The sequence below is a fragment of the Perca flavescens genome, chromosome 11 (genome assembly GCF_004354835.1).
Source record: "Perca flavescens isolate YP-PL-M2 chromosome 11, PFLA_1.0, whole genome shotgun sequence".
NCBI classification, from domain to species: Eukaryota; Metazoa; Chordata; class Actinopteri; order Perciformes; family Percidae; genus Perca; species Perca flavescens.
The window spans coordinates 30868428-30888407 of record NC_041341.1 but is presented as its reverse complement, the minus strand read 5'-3'; the positions used below and the strand labels follow the sequence as shown (position 1 = coordinate 30888407).

The 19980-nt window shown below is 39.8% G+C and overlaps 2 protein-coding genes across 15 annotated transcripts in view; one reads left to right on the top strand and one right to left on the bottom strand.

The window, feature by feature from the left end:
* The window catches only part of col18a1a (collagen type XVIII alpha 1 chain a), a 102368-nt gene extending 98150 nt beyond the window's left edge, over positions 1–4218 (bottom strand). The window contains exons 1-2 of the mRNA XM_028591724.1: positions 4031–4218; positions 3848–3921 (exon numbers count right to left, since the gene is read on the bottom strand). Of these exons, the coding sequence (XP_028447525.1) occupies positions 3848–3921; positions 4031–4041 (85 nt within the window). The 5' untranslated portion in view covers positions 4042–4218. The remainder of the gene's footprint in view (positions 1–3847; positions 3922–4030) is intronic.
* Positions 4219–9338: 5120 nt separating this feature from the next.
* Positions 9339–19980, top strand: part of obsl1b (obscurin like cytoskeletal adaptor 1b) — a 40128-nt gene continuing 29486 nt past the window's right edge. For 6 of the 14 annotated variants that reach the window (XM_028590999.1, XM_028590998.1, XM_028590994.1 and 3 more), the window contains exons 1-8: positions 9339–9667; positions 11221–12333; positions 14523–14792; positions 15772–16032; positions 16183–16494; positions 18714–18980; positions 19198–19482; positions 19652–19927. In XM_028590999.1, the coding sequence (XP_028446800.1) occupies positions 11319–12333; positions 14523–14792; positions 15772–16032; positions 16183–16494; positions 18714–18980; positions 19198–19482; positions 19652–19927 (2686 nt within the window). In that variant the 5' untranslated portion in view covers positions 9339–9667; positions 11221–11318. The remainder of the gene's footprint in view (positions 9668–11220; positions 12334–14522; positions 14793–15771; positions 16033–16182; positions 16495–18713; positions 18981–19197; positions 19483–19651; positions 19928–19980) is intronic. The other 8 variants (XM_028591002.1, XM_028591001.1, XM_028591000.1 and 5 more) reach the window with 5 other exon arrangements.

Genomic DNA, 19980 nt, shown 5'->3' with positions numbered 1-19980 from the left:
ATGTCCAACACAGATATACAAGTCTTCCGATTCACTACAGGATCCAGATGGGTTGAATTAAGTAATCAAAGCATGATGTGACCACCGTGGTTCTCTTACAAAAACACATCCTCAGTGAAGTAAACTACACCATATCTACATTTCCTTTTCAGTCTCCTTAGTAAGTGTTTAGACACTTTTTTTGGCCTGGTTTTGGACAGCTGTGCTGCATTAGAGTGTGGTCCTGTTACGCTGTACTGGTTTTAAGAGACAGACAGAAATTACCTTAGAAACATTGTTGTGACAGTCTTTATGAAACAAAAAAAAACAGCTTCATATGGTGTCTCGAGTGTTTTTACAGCAAAGCATCAAATGGGATTTTAAAAAGGCCTGTTCAGTCCATTACTGAAGCATCTGAAACCTGATTTGAGAGCTTGTAGAGGTAGCTGTGTCTTGGTGAATGACAGACAAAAGACAAGTTGCCATACAGGCACGAGTAAGAGCAGACATGCATCCCTTGAGTCAAACTTTTAAAAAAAGGAGCCAGAAAGGAGGTACAGACACCCACTTGACATTTTGAACGGCCCCCACACACAGCCACACACACACGTAAGCCAACACTGAAAGTCACAAGCCAAACTTGACACTCAAATATATATACACAATTGTCCAAGCAGAGGTTTTAATGATCTTTTAAATGCTGGTGGCTGACACAATACAACCACACAATCCAAGATGGGACTTCCGAGCCTCGATGCACCACCAAAGAAGTCGATCATGAATAAGTAGGTTTACCGACTAGAAAATCCAGGGATTAGACATCACAAGGTTCAATGAGTCAGCTGAATCTGTGCACAGTCGGTCCATTTATTTCATTTGTGAGTTAAAATGATCCTAATACAGGCACCAATCTAATAGTCATTTGCCACAGAAAACCTGACTTTGAAGGGGTAGACTTGAACTCAGAGTAATGTACTGTGAGGTCTAGAGATTACAATACCAATTGTGTCTTTTTTAGGAATTCAGTGTTGGTCCACTTCCTGCATTGAAAACCTGTGTTTCTGTGATTTTTAAAATAATTCAAAGTGCAGAATTACATGTATTTTACGAATCGCTACACTTGTGGTCAATCAAAATACATTTTATGATTTATTAAATTTTTTTTTTTTTAAATGTCCTTTCATTTGCATATTTGAATACTTGTAGGCCTATGCCTTATAAAAGGGATGTCAAGAATAGAATAGAAAATGTAGCCTATGTAGCTAAAGGTGAACATTGTATTAGTTTCAATGAAAACCATTAAGTACTTTGGTACATTTTCTAATTCTTTATCTCAGTACGGAGCAGTTTTTTTGTTTTTGCCCAAAAGAAACTGGTTTTACACTTTCATTTTGAACACTTAATCACCTACTCATCACCTAAGTTCCAGCTCTCCCCTCCTGCCTTGACACAGCTCACACCATGTCGACCTGAATTATCTTTGTTAGTATTATGCGGTTGTCAATGTTCTGTGTGTGTATAAGTGCTGCACAAGGGTAATCACAAGCAGAATGGCGTATTTTGTGCAATTGATTTATTTTTAAATGTTCATTAAAATGCTGCTATTCATTGGCAACCACCTGCACTATCACTAAAAATAATACGGCACAGGTGGGGCATTCTGCTGGCACAGTGGAACATAATGTCACCACAACGTGTCAGGTTTGAACTCAGTCAAGTACCGTCCCTTCCCCCTATATTTGTCCCACAATTTCCTGCCAGTCTCTCTGCTATCTAATAAAGGCAAAAATGCCATTAGAATTGCAAATAAAAAAGGAAGAAAGATTTGTTTCTTCAAGTAGTGCATTTACTTACTATACACTGATAATTATTCAAGTGTCTTGCCTTAAGTGACTTCACTGGTCGTCACTGATAAAGCTTTCAAAAATCCATTCACACGGCAAACGGAAATTTTTGAAGTGGATTGAATCCTGAATAGCGTGGTAAAATGACAATCAGGGAAAAACAAAATCAAAAATTTAAATTATCCGAGAAACTGAACTTAAAAACTATCATCAAAACTGGTTTTTGCAGCTACAGAGAGAAAACTAGAATAAAACGCAAACGTTCAGACAGGACACATCAGAGATATGGAAGCAGATGTTTTCCTGCAAATGCTGCAACTATACATGCGTTACGCGACGCGTCAACCCCCTGTACCTTCGGCCACCATGCGCTGCACGGAAAAGGAGAGAACCCCAAACCAGCTGTGATTTTTAATGTGGCATCTAATTCAGCCATTAAATGGCACAGTGGGGTGTCCCCCTACAGCCGTTCCCCTCCCCCTTCCCCCCTCCCTCCCCCTGCCTTCCCCCTGCCTCTCTCAGGCAAAACCACGCTGGGTGCATGTCAAAGATCACATGACAATAGGGATTCCTGACCCAGCTAGGGACTGGGAATGAATCAGACCTAATTCAACCATGTCGCAGGCAGCCAAAGGCATTGCTCTTGAGACAGAGTGGCAGGCCTTTTCAACCTGGACACACACAGACGGGACAGCATTATGGTGAAAATGTCACGTTGTTTGAGCGTTACTTGAAATATGTTTTAGGCTAGCCTTTGAAAGTTTTTTTTTTTTACCTGTTCTGATCTCCATTGTCGATAACGATGGAGAATGTTAATACAAAAAGAGAATAAAAAAGGACCAACAGAAGGTAGATGAATGGCAAAATGCAAACAATGTTTGATCAATCCTGCTCATCGTACTAGAGGGGTTGGATTAGTTACAAAAGACAATACAATGAGTACAGTCAAAGTGTGTCTGCTCCCAAAAGCTCCTAAAATACCGCATCTAGCTGGTAGTGATCAAAGTCGATCAAATATTAATCAAGGTCCTCTCAGTTTCCTCTCCCTACCATCTGACAGTGACTCAGTTCTCCAACTCCACGTTTACTAAATTAAATGAAGGACATAAGTGAGGTTCAAAGGATGAATTATTCAGAAGCAGAAGAGAGTTCTTTCATTCAGCGGCTCATTTAGCTCTTTAACACCATTACCATTGTGTGTAAAAGAAATCATCCTTTGTCATTTCCTGATGGTTCAAAAGGTACTGACGTTATAACTAACAGTACCAACTGTGTTTGTGCTAACTCGTCAGGGAGGAAAACGGGGAACATAAACATCATTCAATATTTAGATGCAGCCACTATGAGCAACAGTCTCTGGTAAGACAGAGAGCAAGACACAGGGCAAACAAAGACGGAATGTGGGTTTCTGAGCACTGCAGACTTTGGACTTGAGAAAATCCAGTAAACACTCCTAGAGCCACTTCTCCGGATGGACAAACTGCTGGGTTTTATCACTAAATCCTAACAATGTGTCATCGCAGCAACCATGCCGGTCAGTCTATTAGTGATACATAAAAGGGGGGCTGCTTAAAGAGATAAGAATAAGTAGTAGACAAATGCAATCCCAGCCAATGAAAAGACACAGTAGTGCCACAACAAGTGTGGCTACAACTTTCCAGGGTTTAGTTGTGTAAACCATAATTCTTGTGAGAACTGAGGGACACATACAGTGCAGCAGCTTGCAGATGTAACTATCTGAACTAATTTTTCAATAAAAAGGTTACAGATAACCTCCAGCAGCCTCCCATAAAGTAGGCTATATGTCTCAGTACAAGCAAGTCATTTACGTTTTTAAACTTTTACTGTGAAGGAACCCTCAAGTGTATCAGGAGATTGATTTACCAAAGGCTATTAACAATGCACAGGATGTCGCTAGAAAACATTGTACATGTGGCAAAGGTTTCTCAAGATAGTAAAACTAACTTAAGGTTACAGCATGCCATCGGAGCCGTTCCATTCATGTGTCCAGTATTAGCTCTTACCTGGCCACTGCGACGCAGCTGAGCTGACGAGAATTAGGACGCAGCCGAGAAGGCGCTCCAGCCATGAGGAACACCTGCAGAGGAAGCAAGCAATCACGTTCACAACTGTAGCGCTTTACTGCAATTAGGCTACAAAAAAGTTGGAATACAAACGCCAAAAAAAAAAAAAAAAAAAAAATGTACCTCATCGTCATCTTGTTCTTTGACTGGGAAAGGGAGTGGGAAAGCTACATGGGGTGTTCGGGGGTAATGTGGTGTGTAAAGTGTGCCCAGCTTCCCTGGTCCAGCTCCGCTGCTGCTGCTGCTGCTGCTGCACGCGGCTCCAACAGCTGATGGGGACTCAGCGCTCTGCTGGAGACTGGAGACGTGTGGGGGGGCCTGCACGGCTTCACATCAGGGACTTCCGCCAGGTCCTAAAAGGGAACAAATTCCACCGGTTGTCAAGTTGCAGTCGCTTGTATCATCCCAAAAGATACTATAATAATAAAAATAATAATATTAAGACAGAAGAAGAACATATATATATATATATTTTTTTACAAATAGGCTATTGGCCCATTGCACATACTACATATGGGCCATCTTTTGCACATACTGCACTCAATCCATTCAGCCTCTTTATTTCTTTTTGCTTAAGTTAAACAGCTATTTTGTATTTGTTTCTGTAGGCCTATTTATTGTTAATTTCATAGAATAGAATACACTTTATTGTCCCTGAGTGGAAATTTGTCTTGGGCATAGTGCTACAATCTGTTGCTTCACAATACAAAGACAGAGAAACCATTCTAACATGAAATCAACATCAAATTCAACATAAGATCATTAATATTCAATATTTTTGTTTGTTCGTGTATGCACCAACCTCCAAGGCAAATTCTTTGTAAGTACTTACTTGGCCATGAACATTTTCTGATTCTGATTTGTATTCATTTTGGGGTGCAAAACTGTTTCTGACATTTTAACAATGATGAGAGAACAGACAGCTTGTGTCTCTCGTGACAAACGTGTCAAGCTTAAGGTTATGTCCCTCTACTGACATTAGCTTGAGTGGATGTGTGAATAGGTGACAAACTAAAGCCTGAGCTGTGTAAACCAAAGTTTTCCGCCGGAAAATCTTCTGTCATTCATGCAAAGTTTACACTGTCACCACCTTATCGAGTAGTGGGCTCACAAGACCGGACTTGACAAGATAATGACCACATGCAGTTTCAGGGAAGGCTTATTTACTTTGCTTTATTTTGCTTAGAGGTTAAAGAAAGGTAAGAAGAGGAAGAGATATTTTTTTAGCAATGTAAAAATAAATACAATTGTATAAAAAAGAAAGAAAGAAAACAAAAAGAAGAACTGAGAGTCATCTCATAGGCTTACTGTAGCCTATAACTAATATGCCCATGCTACAGAACATGCAATATTTTAGCAAAATAACAATATATGACAAGGGGTATAAATAGGCTATGCGCAAAAGAACACAGTTGCATAAGTGAGAAGTGGTAGAGCTGTTATATTGTATGTAAAAATGCTTCAAAATTACTCAAAGATCACCATCTTTTAGTCCCACTTACATCTCTAGCTTCGGTTCGGATCAATGACTAAATAAAACCATTGAATCATACTCAAATAAAACTAGTCTTGTTATTAGCCCTCAAAAGCTTGAACATGAGTTGTGGCATGTTGCACTTACACAACATGGCCACCAGAGGACGAAGTTGGTGTTCTTTTCTGCAGAGGGTAGGTGATTCTGGTCCTGTACAAGTAATCTTTGCACTGCTGTCACCCAAAAGTATACACACAGTTGATTGTGTTTGGTTGGTTTTTCTTTTCTTTTTGTGTGTGTCCGTGTTATAACCCAGTCTTGTGTCCTGTGTGGAGCTTGTTGGAGTGAAGAAACAACAGCAATCATGATGTAAAAACTCCCAAACTTTATTGTGAAAAATACGGGGAGAAGTCTAATATGTAACTTGATTTTAATTGATATAAATGTTCATGTTTTTTTGTCAAATACACCAAACAAACAACAAATAAAAAGAGGATGCAACTAAATGTAAACAATGCAATATATTAATGTCAGATTGGCTTTTGTCACCACTGCCACACGCATAAAAGAAGACTTTACCCATCAGTGCAGCGGTTCCAGGTAGGAGTACAGATAGGCCTAAGAACTGATGCATGTCTTGGATTGGACAGTTTTATAACATTAATAAAACACGCATGTAATGGTACTTCCTTTACACGTACCAGGTACCTGTAGTACCTTCTTTATGACTTCTTTCAGCATATAAGGTGTATTTGTTATCACAGGGAAAAGGCATTGGGTTCAGTCCTCTGGGACTATGTATTAGACTGTATTAGTGTCTCTATCTGTAGGCCTTCAGGCTACTGTCTGAACATGTCCACAGCTCTGTGAATGTCTGCTTTGCTCACATTCCAATGTCAGGGAAAAGAAAGGCAAAATTGTCTGTTAAATGCTATGTTGCAGTGCAAACTCACAGAGAGCAGGGCGGGACTCTTTTTCACAAAGAGTAATATGTAGTGCCAACCGCAGCTCTATAATGAAACATCAATTATCATCATCTGATGAGCAGTGTGTCACAGCTGTAGTCATGCTAATTGTTTTGGCTTTTTTTTGATACCTGGAACAATACTGTAAGACTTGCTACAGTATAGGATCATAGTGTATTCAAAGTAAAATGACAACTTATTCATTTAAAAATCATATTATTATTATTATTATTTTAGAATAGAATTATTTTAATAGGGTCTAAATGCTTTATTACACAATCATGACTCTATGTTCAGTGTCCAATGTACTAACAGCTCAATGAAAACAAGCCTTAAACTTAAAACTTCTGTTTAAATGGAAATAGTGAAACGAAGATTTGTTGTCGTTGACACATTTTACCTCAAAGCAGTGGTTTCCAAACTTTTTCTTTTTCAAGGAGCCCTAAACTCACATAAATTAGACAAAGGACCCCCCCATTTGTTAGGATTCTATTTTGGTTCTATATCCACGACGTTCCACTTCCCAGATTGCTCCGGTGCCGCTGGAAATTCCGGCCTACTTTAAACACTACTACTTTACTTTTTTTTTTTTATTCCATTCAGTTTTGTAAAGACAATATACACGCTGAGGCAGAAATCAATAATATAAATAATGTCAGTGTTTATTTGTGTAGAAGTGATGGTGAATTTTGAGACCTGTGACTGGGATAGAAGAGAGATTTAATAGTATTTGCAGATTCATTTTAGCCTTCTTGGAAAGAGAAGGAAAGATTGAAATTTGCTCTTAGAACGACAACCAGAATATCATTATCAGCAAAGTGTGAAAACATTACTTGACAGCTTTTCTTGATGTGGTAAACCCAAACGCTGTTGTGTTCTTAGTATGGCGGCCAATATACATACACAAACACGTTTATCTTTATCTGATACAAGATAGAGAAACAACATACAACATTTTCCTTCTTAGTTCAGGACATGTGAGGTCTGATAACTTTACAGCCCTTTAAGTTGTTACTCAGTCCAGGCCCAAAGCATTTCATAACCAGTTACAGGGGTCGGACTTATATCACATTACTTCCAACAGCTGAAATCATGGAGGAGGGACAGTGTGGGGAGTGTGGGGCTGTGGAGCCACTAAACAGCTGAAGGGACACTGCAGCCTACGCTAAGACGGTCTCACTATCACACACTGAAAAACCCAGGCCCACGTGCTGTCCAATCCCCTCACTACTACAAGGCATAGTTTCAAATACTGCCTGTTGGCTCCTGTAAAAGAAGGAAAAGGAAGGTCACTTCTGGATGGAGTAGCATAAACCTTTTTTTTTTGGCACTATGAGTTGGCTTATACAGTACATATTGTAAATAAACTAATTTGGTTGAATTAAAAACTCAGTGGTTTATTATTAAAATATTATGTATAATATTACAAGGCCTAAACTAACTGCTAACCTTCCAAAATCACCCAGCAGAAATTAAACAATAAACAAGCTATTTCATTTTCATCTATGGTTTTGGTCAGACTTCCATTTTTGCCACTGACTCAATGATAGTATCAATACTGACGCATTTTTGACACAGAGATGTACATTTTAAATAAAACAGGTTGCATAGCATAGTTACTAACTGGCAAGTCAGTACATTTACTTAAGTACGGTACTGTAAATTTTACTCATAATTGAGTGTTTTTATTGTGTGCTATTGCTACTTGCTACTACTAAAGTAAATGATTTGAATATTTCTTCCACCACTGCCTGCAAATGCTAACTTGCACATATTTAAATTGAAGCAGTGTACTTGTACATGTATTAAAGCCAGTTTATTAACAGCAGGTAAGGACAAGCATGAGCTCCATTGTACTGGACACATCCAGGCAAACATCAAGAATTTCCATGGGATGGAGATGCTTTCCATACTCTGCTACTGATGAATTAAATGTGGGTGTCAAATGCACAGTTGTCCTGGTTGACAGTGCTGAAAAGGTAGATTATATATTTGTGCTCAAGATAGCTGGTCACTGAATACTAGCAGGTGAGATAATGTAAGCACAACACTCTGCTGTGTGGAAGCCTACTGGTATCAACTCTGACCCAACGATCCTCGCTTCAGGACCACACATGGACTTGAAGTCGCACGCACCAAGCAGGTACAATCTAACAGGACGTTGACCAAAACAACATCTGGACACATCTCTTTTGCACATATTCCACTGAATTTGGCTGTTGGTGTTGCAACACTTCAAGAAGAGTGCGTTTGAATATCCGTGGGTTGGGTCCTGTCCACCAAAAATATAAAAGCCACTAATCAATCTTCTTCCTCATCAAAAACTGGTGCCTACAAAAACCTGACCGCCAAGGCTACAAATGTCCGTTAACCTCACTTCTGTCTAACTCCCCCCACCCTAGTAAAAGAGAGGTGTTATAATGGTACAGTGAGCGGCAGCAGCAAAGGCTTCCCCCTCTTCTATCCCTTGTAATTAATAAATGTTGTAAGGCTGGACTGTTTTCAGAATTGTACATGCTGATAAATATAGACCTGTTGAGGTTAACCGTGTTTAAGAACCATAAAACATCTTATAATTTTGTTATGTTTTGCTTTTTGTTCTTAGATTCGTAGTATCTTTTCATACCAGCCTAATGAGAATGCACTATAAGATGGAACTTTCAGAGCCATGTTTTAAATAATATTATTCCTGTTACAAGTAACAATTGCTTTCTATTGTCAGCACACTTTCTAATAACGTGTGAACAACTTGTGAATTAAACAAATGCTGGAGATTTAGAGAAGGCGAGCTTTAAAATATTTGGAGACCAGAAGCGTTCTCTTCTCTTTAGATTTTTATTGCAAGGCCTCAAGGAAGCTCAGCAGTCTGCATGCATTGGCCACCTGAACTATCTTTAGCCCCTGCTGGCAAGTGAATGGAAGTGCCTGACTTATCTTCACTGCTGTCATCGAGGCAGACAGTATTTTTAGGGGACAGCAGCAGCTGCAAAAGCATTTAACGGTATTCCACGAACAATGACACTTGGGTTGTCTAAGGCCTGAACGACACAGAGATTGGGGGACCACTCTGAAGTTGTTAAACGGGAAGCTGGTGTGGACACTGAAGATCTGTTTTCTGTTCCTCCTATGGGGAAAAAAAAGGTCTTTAGAGATGTACTGGAGTAGAACTTGGGACCTTTGATGAAGAGCATGTGTCTGAATCTGAAGTCAACTTGGGACATTACTCAGCCTTCAGGAGACGGTTGGCATTGCTTCTTACCTCAAAGAGAGATTGCAAGTGCGGAATGTATGTTGACGGTCGTTCCCGGCGACTGAAGCGAGGTAGGTCATGTGAGGGGGTACACAGCACAGCTTCACAGGGGGCAGAGGTCATTCCAATTAAATCAGACAAGTAAACACAGGGGTTAATCTCCTCTCTTTAAACCTCCGGAGGGAATATTGAAGACTTTCAACGCAATGTCCAAACTGCATTTATCAAACATCTTGCAATGTGAAACAGTTTTGCAAACTATACAATTCACGTAAACACCCAATTATATCAAATAATATATTCAAAATGTACAAAATAGATTTCCTTCAACATGCAGTTCAATTTTAAGTAAAAAAAGTATTAATTGTTAAGCAATGAAAACTGTTGCGTTAAACTTTGTCTTTTACATCAATATTTAAATGCAATTCAATTTAACCTACAATGTTTAAGGTAAGCTGGAAAAACTATAGTCAAATAGATGCTGTATTTCTGTTTTAGTCAGCATACGTCTCACATAAAGATTGACAATACATTGAAAGGAAGAAAAGCATTCAAGACAGTATTGTTCAGTTATCCAGTATTTGACCAGGGTTTGTGTTTTGTGTTTGAATAACATTTCATTGTGAATATAATCATTAATATAGTATTACCTGTTTCAGTAAAAACTCTCCTTCAAAAGAAACCCTATGTAATATTATGATGGACAAAACGGTGGCTTTAAAAAACACTATCCTAAGATTACCTTCCTCGAGATGTGAGACATGCAACAAATAGGACTAAGTTACAACACTATTTGGGAGCTGTCCCAAAACACATAAACTCAGTTTACCGATATATTCTTTCTAGTTCAGAGGCTCTCAAGTTTAGAGGGTCTAAAACGAAAATTTTAGGCAAAGAATGAGATTGCACAAATTGTAAAAAGGGAGGAGAGAAAGAATACATTTTTTTTAGTATAAACAAAATTTCTAGGATTGCCTAACTGAGATTTGTTCATGAATATGAGTACAGACAGAGCTGCCAAAAAAAACGTTTGATGGCAGCTCTGTTAGGGTAGTCTTTCTTTGAATGTAACTGTTAAAATTATTTTTATTTTAACAGTGACATATGCTCAGCATATTTTGATTGCAGACTGTGATTTCGGCCTGTGTTTGTGTGAGCACACCGGTTTCAGAGCCTTCTTTGTGATACCTGACACACACTCCCTCGCAGGTCTTTATTTAGGCCGTACTATATTAAGCACTTTCCCATTGAAATACAGCACCAGCTGTACTGGCTATGTGTTGTGGCTGCTGTTGCAATAGGACTAGGCTGTCCCCCCTCTCACTGCTAGCCTGTGTTTTTCTCTCATGCAGACAGATCCAATTCAATTAGCCCTAATAATCATACCATCCGTTTGCGCTGAAACACATGCACGGATGCTGCGTGCTTGAATGACAGAAGTTATATTTTCAATTTCAAAGTATGAGGGTTAATTTCCTTATAACATGAAGGCTAAAAATATAATGTTATGACATGTACAGTTATTACATACAATGTTGAATGATCTGGCAAATGACAAATTTTCAAAAAATGATTTCAATCTCACAAGCGGGTTGGTAAATCCATATGTTTTTTTCTCTTTTAGAAATTTGCACTGCAGAAGTTGGACTGTCTTCCCCCAGTGAATAACTTATAACTATCCTGGACTGCTTAAGGTGAAGTGAGGCTCACAGCAAAGCAGAAATGGATGTGTTTGGTGGTGCACCACGTTTCTTGGCCTATCCGAGACCCGTGGTGGTACAAAGTGGAACTGATGCAGTCCTGAAGTGTCAAATTGGTGGTGATCCAAGGCCTGCAGTTATCTGGGAGCGAAACAATGAAAAGATTGACCCACAGGGACGATACAGGGTCTTCGAGGATGGAAATGTTTACAATCTTATCATTTCAGCTGTGACCACCGAGGATAGTGGCCAGTACATATGCAAAGCAAAGAATAGCATTGGGGAAACATACGCAGCGGCCACACTAAAGGTGGAAGGCGAAGCACAAGAGATGGAGTTCCGAGAGGAAAATAAGCCACGATTCCTCATCAAGCCCCTCTCCACTCGCGCCGGTCGTGGGGATGATGCTGTCTTCTCTTGTAAGCTCTGGGGAAACCCACGACCAGAGGTTGTCTGGGAAAAGGATGGCAGGAAACTCAATGAAATATTTGAAAGTACACATTTCACTGTGGGCTTCCAGGACGGTGGATGGTTCCAGCTCAAGATCTTTAAGACTCGTGCTCCAGATGGTGGTGTATATACATGCAAAGCCAGGAATGAGTTTGGGGAAGCGTTGGCAGGAGCTGTGTTGCTGGTTGATGCAGGCCCATCACATGAGGAAGAGGGAAATCGTAATGGCTACACGAATGGCCACTGGAAAGCCCATCAGGGAAAACAGAGGAGCGGTAGGCAAGTGTCATATCGGCTCAAAGACGACACCATGACCAAGTCAACTAAAGTGAAAATGTTTGCAGTGACAGAGGGTAAACATGCCAAATTCCGCTGCTTTGTGACTGGGAAACCCAAACCAGAAATCATTTGGAGGAAAGATGGCAGGCTGATACTGTCCGGAAGGCGTTATTTGTTATACGAGGACAGAGAAGGATACTTCACACTTAAAGTTCTGTACTGTAAGCAGAAGGATAATGGAGTTTATGTTTGTGCTGCGTCAAATACTGCCGGGCAAACCCTCAGTGCTGTACACCTCTCCGTAAAGGGTAAGTTGAGATCATTTTGTTAAAGTTTGTGAAGATATGAAGAATTGTAGTTACACTTTAAAGAGTGAAGGCAGACAGTTGCAGCCTGTGATGCTTTTTGCAGCGAGTAAAGGAGTGAGTGAGGGTGTGGTGGGCTCTTGGATCAGATTTCTGTCCATTTTACATGATGATGTCAATGAGATATCTCCAAAGAGGTGCTCTGAGATCATTTATTGGGGAAGGGCCAGACAGGGAAGGCAAAACTAAACTTTAAAATGTTTTATGTTGTACTATAAAGAATGTTATCAATATAGAAGATAGTGAAAGAAATGACCAATGCTTTTGCAAAGCAAATAACAGCACAAACTGTACAATAGCACACTGATGCTTATGGTATGATGCATGTTGCTGCTCACAAATGCCTTCTTAAAGGTCACATATTATGCTTTTCCATGTTTTCTGTCATATCTACAATGTTATAATGTTGGATTTTCATGTTAAACGTGGTCAAAACTTCAAATAATGAGGTAAACGTATTTTAGACAAATCCCTGTGAGCTAAAACGTTCAAATTTCCAACTGTTCTGAACGCTCCGGTTTCAACAGTTTTTATACTCTTGGCTAAGTGTTAAGCAACTCTAAGCTGGCCTGCTATGACTGGTCATCTGCTCCAGGTTAGGCAGGACTGGAGTGTTCTTTTTTCTAAGCCACTGCAGTATTAACATTGTCCCATGTAACTACATGCTAACGGCAGTAAACACCTGTCTCCTTGGCTGCCAGTGTCGTTAAATTCTCCCCAATTTGGGTCGCATCACTCCTGAAACATTTTCTGCTAGTAGTATTTGGTTTAAAAACCTTTATTTTGAAATTGTTAGCATAGCTGTAATCTCGGCCAATGCTGGTCATTTCTCCCCAAATTCCTGTCACTTTACTGCTGGGACATGTCTGGTTGTGTAATATTTGGTTTAGAAGAACTTTATTGGTGATTTTTCACGGTACAAAGTCCTGCTATATACTCTGTTGCAGTAGCTCCAGCTTCAACTAGCTAGTGAAACACGGCTCGACATTCCAGGTAGCGCGCTGGCCAATCTGAGCAGACTGGGCTTTTTCGGGAGAAGGGATTATAGTGACATAAAGAGGATGAATACAGGTGCAGCAGCCATGGGCAGTATGAGAAAAATAAAGTTTTTTTTTTTTTTTTTTTTAACGCATGTGAACATGTTCTAGTACAAACAAAAAATGCAAGTATAATCCTGAAAATGCTATATAACAGTTGCCCTTTAAGGAACTCGTGACGTAAACATCAGGTATATGGCTTTGTATCATCATTAAGTTGAATTCATAAAAGGGCTGGTCAGCAGGCCAGTGAGCTGCAAATATAGTCTAATGATTCAACACCAGCTGCATTAAAAGCAATTCAATCCTGGTCTACTGGAGGATTAATGCAATTAAATAATGATCTGAAATTCAACCCGAGAGATATCTAAAGAGGAAAAGTTCATCAGCTTGAGGTGGATTCCAACAGCAGTACGATGTCTGCAAAGTCACTCAGCTTATGAAAGGTCTTGGGGGGGCGTCCATGTGATCGAAGTCTTTGGGGATCAGATTTCTCACATGGCTCAGAGAGGTCCAAACTCATGGCACCAACAGACAGTATAGCACTGTGTCAGTCGGAGATTAAGACAGTAGCATTGAGGTAGGATTAATGGTCAGTGGGTAGATTTAAAGGCGATTTAAATGGAATATGGTGAATGTATTTCATTAGTTGTCTGTGTTTAATTGGACTTAAAACATTGGTAAGTTAAGAAAATTAAGAGCTTTGCACACAGACTACTAAATACAGCCCACGTTCTTTTGTTTACAACTGTCTGGTACTGTCTGATGGTGTCAGTTACAAACAGTTTATTTCCTATCTAACACCAGTGTGTTAATGACCCTTCCATTCCTCAACTAAATGAGCCACTTGTCTCATGATTTTGCTCATCTTGTTTGCTACACTGGAATTTACTGCCAAATATATTTCAATTTACACTGTTTACTACAAGGACTTAGATGAGGTGCTTTGTGAGTTTTTTGCAGGGTCGACTTGCCTGAAGAATGTATATTGAACAAGTAACACTAGTAATTTTTTGATAGAAATTAAAAGGAACATCATAGGAGACGTCGCATTGGTTTAATCAAACTGGTGTGTTTCCTCCTCTTTGGTGCCAGAGCCGCCTGTGCAGTTCAAGCAGCCTCTCATTGATCTAGAAGTATGGGAACGAGATTTGGCTGTTCTCGAGTGTGAAGTTCCAGAGGACTCTGTTGCCATCACATGGTATCTGGAGGATAGACGACTGCAGCCAGGGGCCAAATATGGAATGGAGGAGTGGGGAACAAAACGGCGACTAACTATCCGTGACATTGGAGTTGACGATGATGGGATTTACCTCTGCGAGATGCCCGACGGGGGCAGAAGCATTGCAGAGGTAGCTGTGAAAGGTAAAACAGGATAAAATTACCAAAGTGCAACAATTCCTTTTAAACCCCTAGGTCGTCCTCAGACTCACTGCAGGGGGGGGCCGCCAAATTATTTTTTAATACTTTTTACATTATAACATATTGTATAAACAACCTCAACACATTGATGATACGCTTACTGGCCTATAGGTAAGGTATCCACTATGGTAGCCATCCACAGATACAGTTAGGCTTATTCACTGTGCCTTCCAAATGTATGTTTGACATTAAAACATGATATATGAATATGTAAATTATTATTATTTGAATAACTTAGGGCCTTAAAAAACGTTTAAGTCCTCTGCTCTAAATCATACAACATTATAGCTTGTTTAATCCACACCCCTAGTGGTGGCAGGAAATACAACCCACAGGAGCATTTTCAGTCTTCATCTAAACCAGAGAATTGACGATGCAGTTTTAAACACTGCATTAACGTTGGGAACCAGTCAGTTTGCTTACATTTAGGCAACAAGACTACTTGATTAAGTTTAAAAAAAGATCATAGTTTGGGTTAATATCAGTACATTACCTGAAAGTGGGTGGACAAAAATTCTCATTGTCCGCCCTATTCCGGACCCAGTGTCTGGAACTACAACACAATGGACAGATAAGAATATCGCTGGTTACATCTAAAGGCAATTCAATTTAAGGTCATTTTATTGCATTAACCTAACCAAACCTTAGCATACCACAGCAGTGTCAGATCAGAAAAGTGTTTTATTTTTACAACGCTGATTTGTAAAGATTTTGGAAGGCATTGACAAATTATGCTGTCCTAATGAGTGTTAGATCAGACACTACTTGTGTTATATATGTGTTGTTATATATGGATATGGGTTGTTCTGGCACGCAATTACAAATGACATATCACTTTTCTTTCGTTTGTAGAGTCCTTGTTTTCCATTAGATAATCAAAATCCTTGTCCTTTTAATGTGCTAAGGAGTGCTTTTCTTGCAGGGACAATTTTGCGGAAGCTTCCAAGAAAAGTGGATGTATTGGAAGGTGAAAACGCTGCCTTTTGTGTTGAAGTGGAAAAAGAAGAAATGGATATACATTGGTATAAAGATGCAATAGAGCTGCGTGAAACACATCAGACCATCCTTAAGTCTTTCGGTCGGACTCACATCCTGGTCTTCGTCAATACAATGCCCCAAGACTCTGGCCTTGTGACTTTCCTTGTAGGCAGATCCAAGACTTCCTCTATGCTAAGAGTGAAAGGTAGGGTCCCTCATCTGTAGATTGTAGTATTCCAAATACAATATTTGCACAAAAAGTCTACTGAGATGAATTACTGTTAGAATTGATCAATTGATCAGTTATTTCCAGTCCAAAGAGAAATTGATGCATAATAGGTTTCTCCTGTTTCAGCGGCCAGACATTGTCCTCCCAGTTGTCCAGTGGCTGTGCAGATTAACACAGAGCGTGCTAATGCAGCTCTTCTCTCATGGGTTCCTGCTCAGGACTCACGGAAGAACCCTCCATCTGGATATGTGCTTGAGCGACAGGAAGTGGGCACTGGCTCACAGGAGTGGCTACAGTGTCTGACCACTGACTCTGCAACCTCTGTGGAGATCCTTGGTGACAGCGTACCATGTGAAGCCGATTATCGATTTCGCATCTGCAGTGTAAACAAATATGGAAAGAGCAACAATGTTGAGTTCCCTAGAGCGGTTCACTTAGGTAGGTGCTAAATAAATGATGCCATGTTTTTTGTTATTGAATTAAATCACAACATTGTTAAGGATATTGTACGGTGGCCGAGACGGTTCAACACAAACGCAAAAGCCACAACACAAACGCAAAAGCCACAACACAAACCCAAAAGCCACAACACAAACGCAAAAGCCGCAACACAAACGCAAAAGCCGCAACACAAACGCAAAAGCCACAACACAAACGCAAAAGCTACAACACAAAGGCAAAAGCCACAACACAAACGCAAAAGCCACAACACAAACGCAAAAGCCACAACACAAACGCAAAAGCCACAACACAAACCCAAAAGCCACAACACAAATGCAAAAGCCACAACAGAAACGCAAAAGCCGCAACACAAACGCAAAAGCCGCAACACAAACGCAAAAGCTACAACACAAATGCAAAAGCCACAACACAAATGCAAAAGCTACAACACAAATGCAAAAGCCACAACACAAATGCAAAAGCTACAACACAAATGCAAAAGCCACAACACAAATGCAAAAGCTACAACACAAATGCATAAGGGACAACAAAAGTGAGTGACAACAGAAGTCAGCGTATGAGCAGGAGGAAATGTCTTGCATGTTTGAGAAGTAATTGAAATAGGGTTCCTTGCTAATTAGGATTACCGTACTGTTGCTATGTGAGTGTCACAAATAAGCAATGTTGTTCAATATCTTTGTATTTTCATATATGTACTCTCCATATAGGCTACAAAGGAAAGTGTGTGTGTGCCTATTTGTAGGGGTAAGACTAAGGACATGCAACAAAACCATAAACCATAGAACCATAGACTGTACAAATGGTAATATACAGTCTATGAACAAACCCTTTTACATGGCTTTAAATACAGTGTAAACACAGGAGTCCACAGTCTGAATTCTATTTATTTTTATTAGTAAGCACGAAGCAAGGTCATTTTTAAATATCTGGGTTTATTTCATTCAGACCAACCCATGTATGTGTGTATGTATGACATATAACGCCCCTAACACTATAATAGGCAGCATATTGAAGGTAAAACAATTAGCATTCACTTTAAACATCTGTTTACAGTAAACATAACACACACACACACACACACACACACACTTTCCAAACCAACAGTATCGAGGGAATTTGCCACTGGGATCTGATCGCTAACCAGATATATACGGTTAACAAGTTACAAGCATGTAACAGTGGGATATAATATTTGTGTGATTTAAACAGCTTCACTAAACTTGACAAACTTTTGACTTTAAACGTAGGACTCGCGGGTAAAAGACGCTGGGCGCCATTTAGATAACGTTATAGCTGTAGCTTTGTAGCCTAAATAGCAGAGTACATATGAAAATAAAAAAAGATATTGAACAATGCTGCTTATTTGTGACAAACACATTGTGACAGTAATCATAATGAGCAAGGAACCATGTTTCACTTACTTCTCAAACAAACAAGAACTTTCCTCCTCCGGCTCCGTTTGTCAACCACATGCTTAAGCTTCCAGCTTATGTATTTATATTGTGGCTTTTGCGTTTGTGTTGTAGCTTTTGCGTTTGTGTTGCGGCTTTTGCGTTTGTGTTGTAGCTTTTGCGTTTGTGTTGTGGCTTTTACGTTTGTGTTATAGCTTTTGTATTTGTGTTTTAGTTTTTGCATTTGTGTTGTGGCTTTTGCGTTTGTGTTGTGGCTTTTGTATTTGTGTTTTAGTTTTTGCATTTGTGTTGTGGCTTTTGCGTTTGTGTTGTGGCTTTTGCGTTTGTGTTGTAGCTTTTGTATTTGTGTTTTAGTTTTTGCATTTGTGTTGTGGCTTTTGCGTTTGTGTTGTGGCTTTTGTATTTGTGTTTTAGCTTTTGCATTTGTGTTGTGGCTTTTGCGTTTGTGTTGTGGCTTTTGCGTTTGTGTTGTAGCTTTTGCGTTTGTGTTTTGGCTTTTGCGTTTTGGCTTTTGCGTTTGTGTTGTAGCTTTTGCGTTTGTGTTGTGGCTTTTGCGTTTGTGTTGTAGCTTTTGTATTTGTGTTTTAGTTTTTGCATTTGTGTTGTGGCTTTTGCGTTTGTGTTGTGGCTTTTGCGTTTGTGTTGTGGCTTTTGCGTTTGTGTTGTAGCTTTTGTATTTGTGTTTTAGTTTTTGTGTTTGTGGTGTGGCTTTTGTATTTGTGTTGAACCGTCTCGGCCACCGTAATATTGCTTGCTAAATCATGTACAAATTCTCTTTTCCAGTTCCAGTTGCCAGAATTCAAGCTCCCTTACAGGATGCCTTGGTACCCGAGGGGCAAGATGCCCAGTTCTCTATTGAGCTTTCTGCTTCAGTTATCGGTACGTGGTTCTTAAATGGTACTCAGCTTCAGGAAGATGAACATTATTCCATGCGTCGGTCACGAACACACCAATCTCTTCGCATTCGAGGAGTACGTGATACAGACAATGGAGCCGAGATCACATTTATCGCCTATGGGATCCGGGATTCTGCAGCACTGTACATTCAAGGTATGTATGGGTTACTGTCATAATTTGCTTGAATATATGTCTTGGTAGGCCTAAGATGTATTGTTTCTTTATTTGTTTTAACTGGAATTTGAAAATGTGCAAACATTGTTGGCACCAACAATGCAAGAGAACGCTAATGTACTGTATCCTTCAGTTCATTATCCGAAAAGACAAGACTTAATTATGTAAAACATTATTGTTTTTCTAAATGTTGCAGCTCCTCTTGTCAAGTTTTCACCAATGTCAGAAATGGATCGAAACAAATTTGTAGAAATTGGAAACCCCATAGTGCTCTACTGTGAGCTGTCAGACCCTGCAGCTCCAGTGCACTGGTACAAGAATGGGGTGGAATTACAGACAATGGAGGGTCTGCATATCCAATCAGAAGGCACCATGAGAAGAATTGTCATACAATCAGCAGAGTTCTCACATTCGGGAGTGTATTGCTGTGATGCCATTGATGATGTCATCAGGTTCAATGTGGAAGTAGAGGGTGAGTGGAGTGAGTTTCTGACAATGCTGGTGTCTTTTACTAACCATCTTTATTGTCAATTATTACCCCCTTATTCTTTTCTTATTTCAAAATGCATTTAGTCTTCTCTTAAAGTCTGACTTATCAAAACATAAAATTCACATTTTAACAATCCATTAAAATATCTAAATATCTATAGCCCCACCTGTGAGGTTTTCAGCAATTCCAGATGCGGAGAGGAACAAAACCATCGAAACCGGCTACCCCATTGTTTTATGCTGTGAGCTCTCAGATCCTTCTGCCCAGGTGCACTGGTACAAAGATGGGTCAAAGCTCAATCCTCAAACTGGAGTAGAAATTCTAACTGATGGCTTGGCGAGAAAATTGATTGTCCATTCAGCAGAATTTTTCCACGCTGGGTTATACTGCTGCAAGACAAAGGGTGACACCATCACGTTCAGTGTGGACATCAAAGGTGATTTGTTTTACCTTACGCGATTAACAAGCTCCTCCTCAGCAAAGCAACTA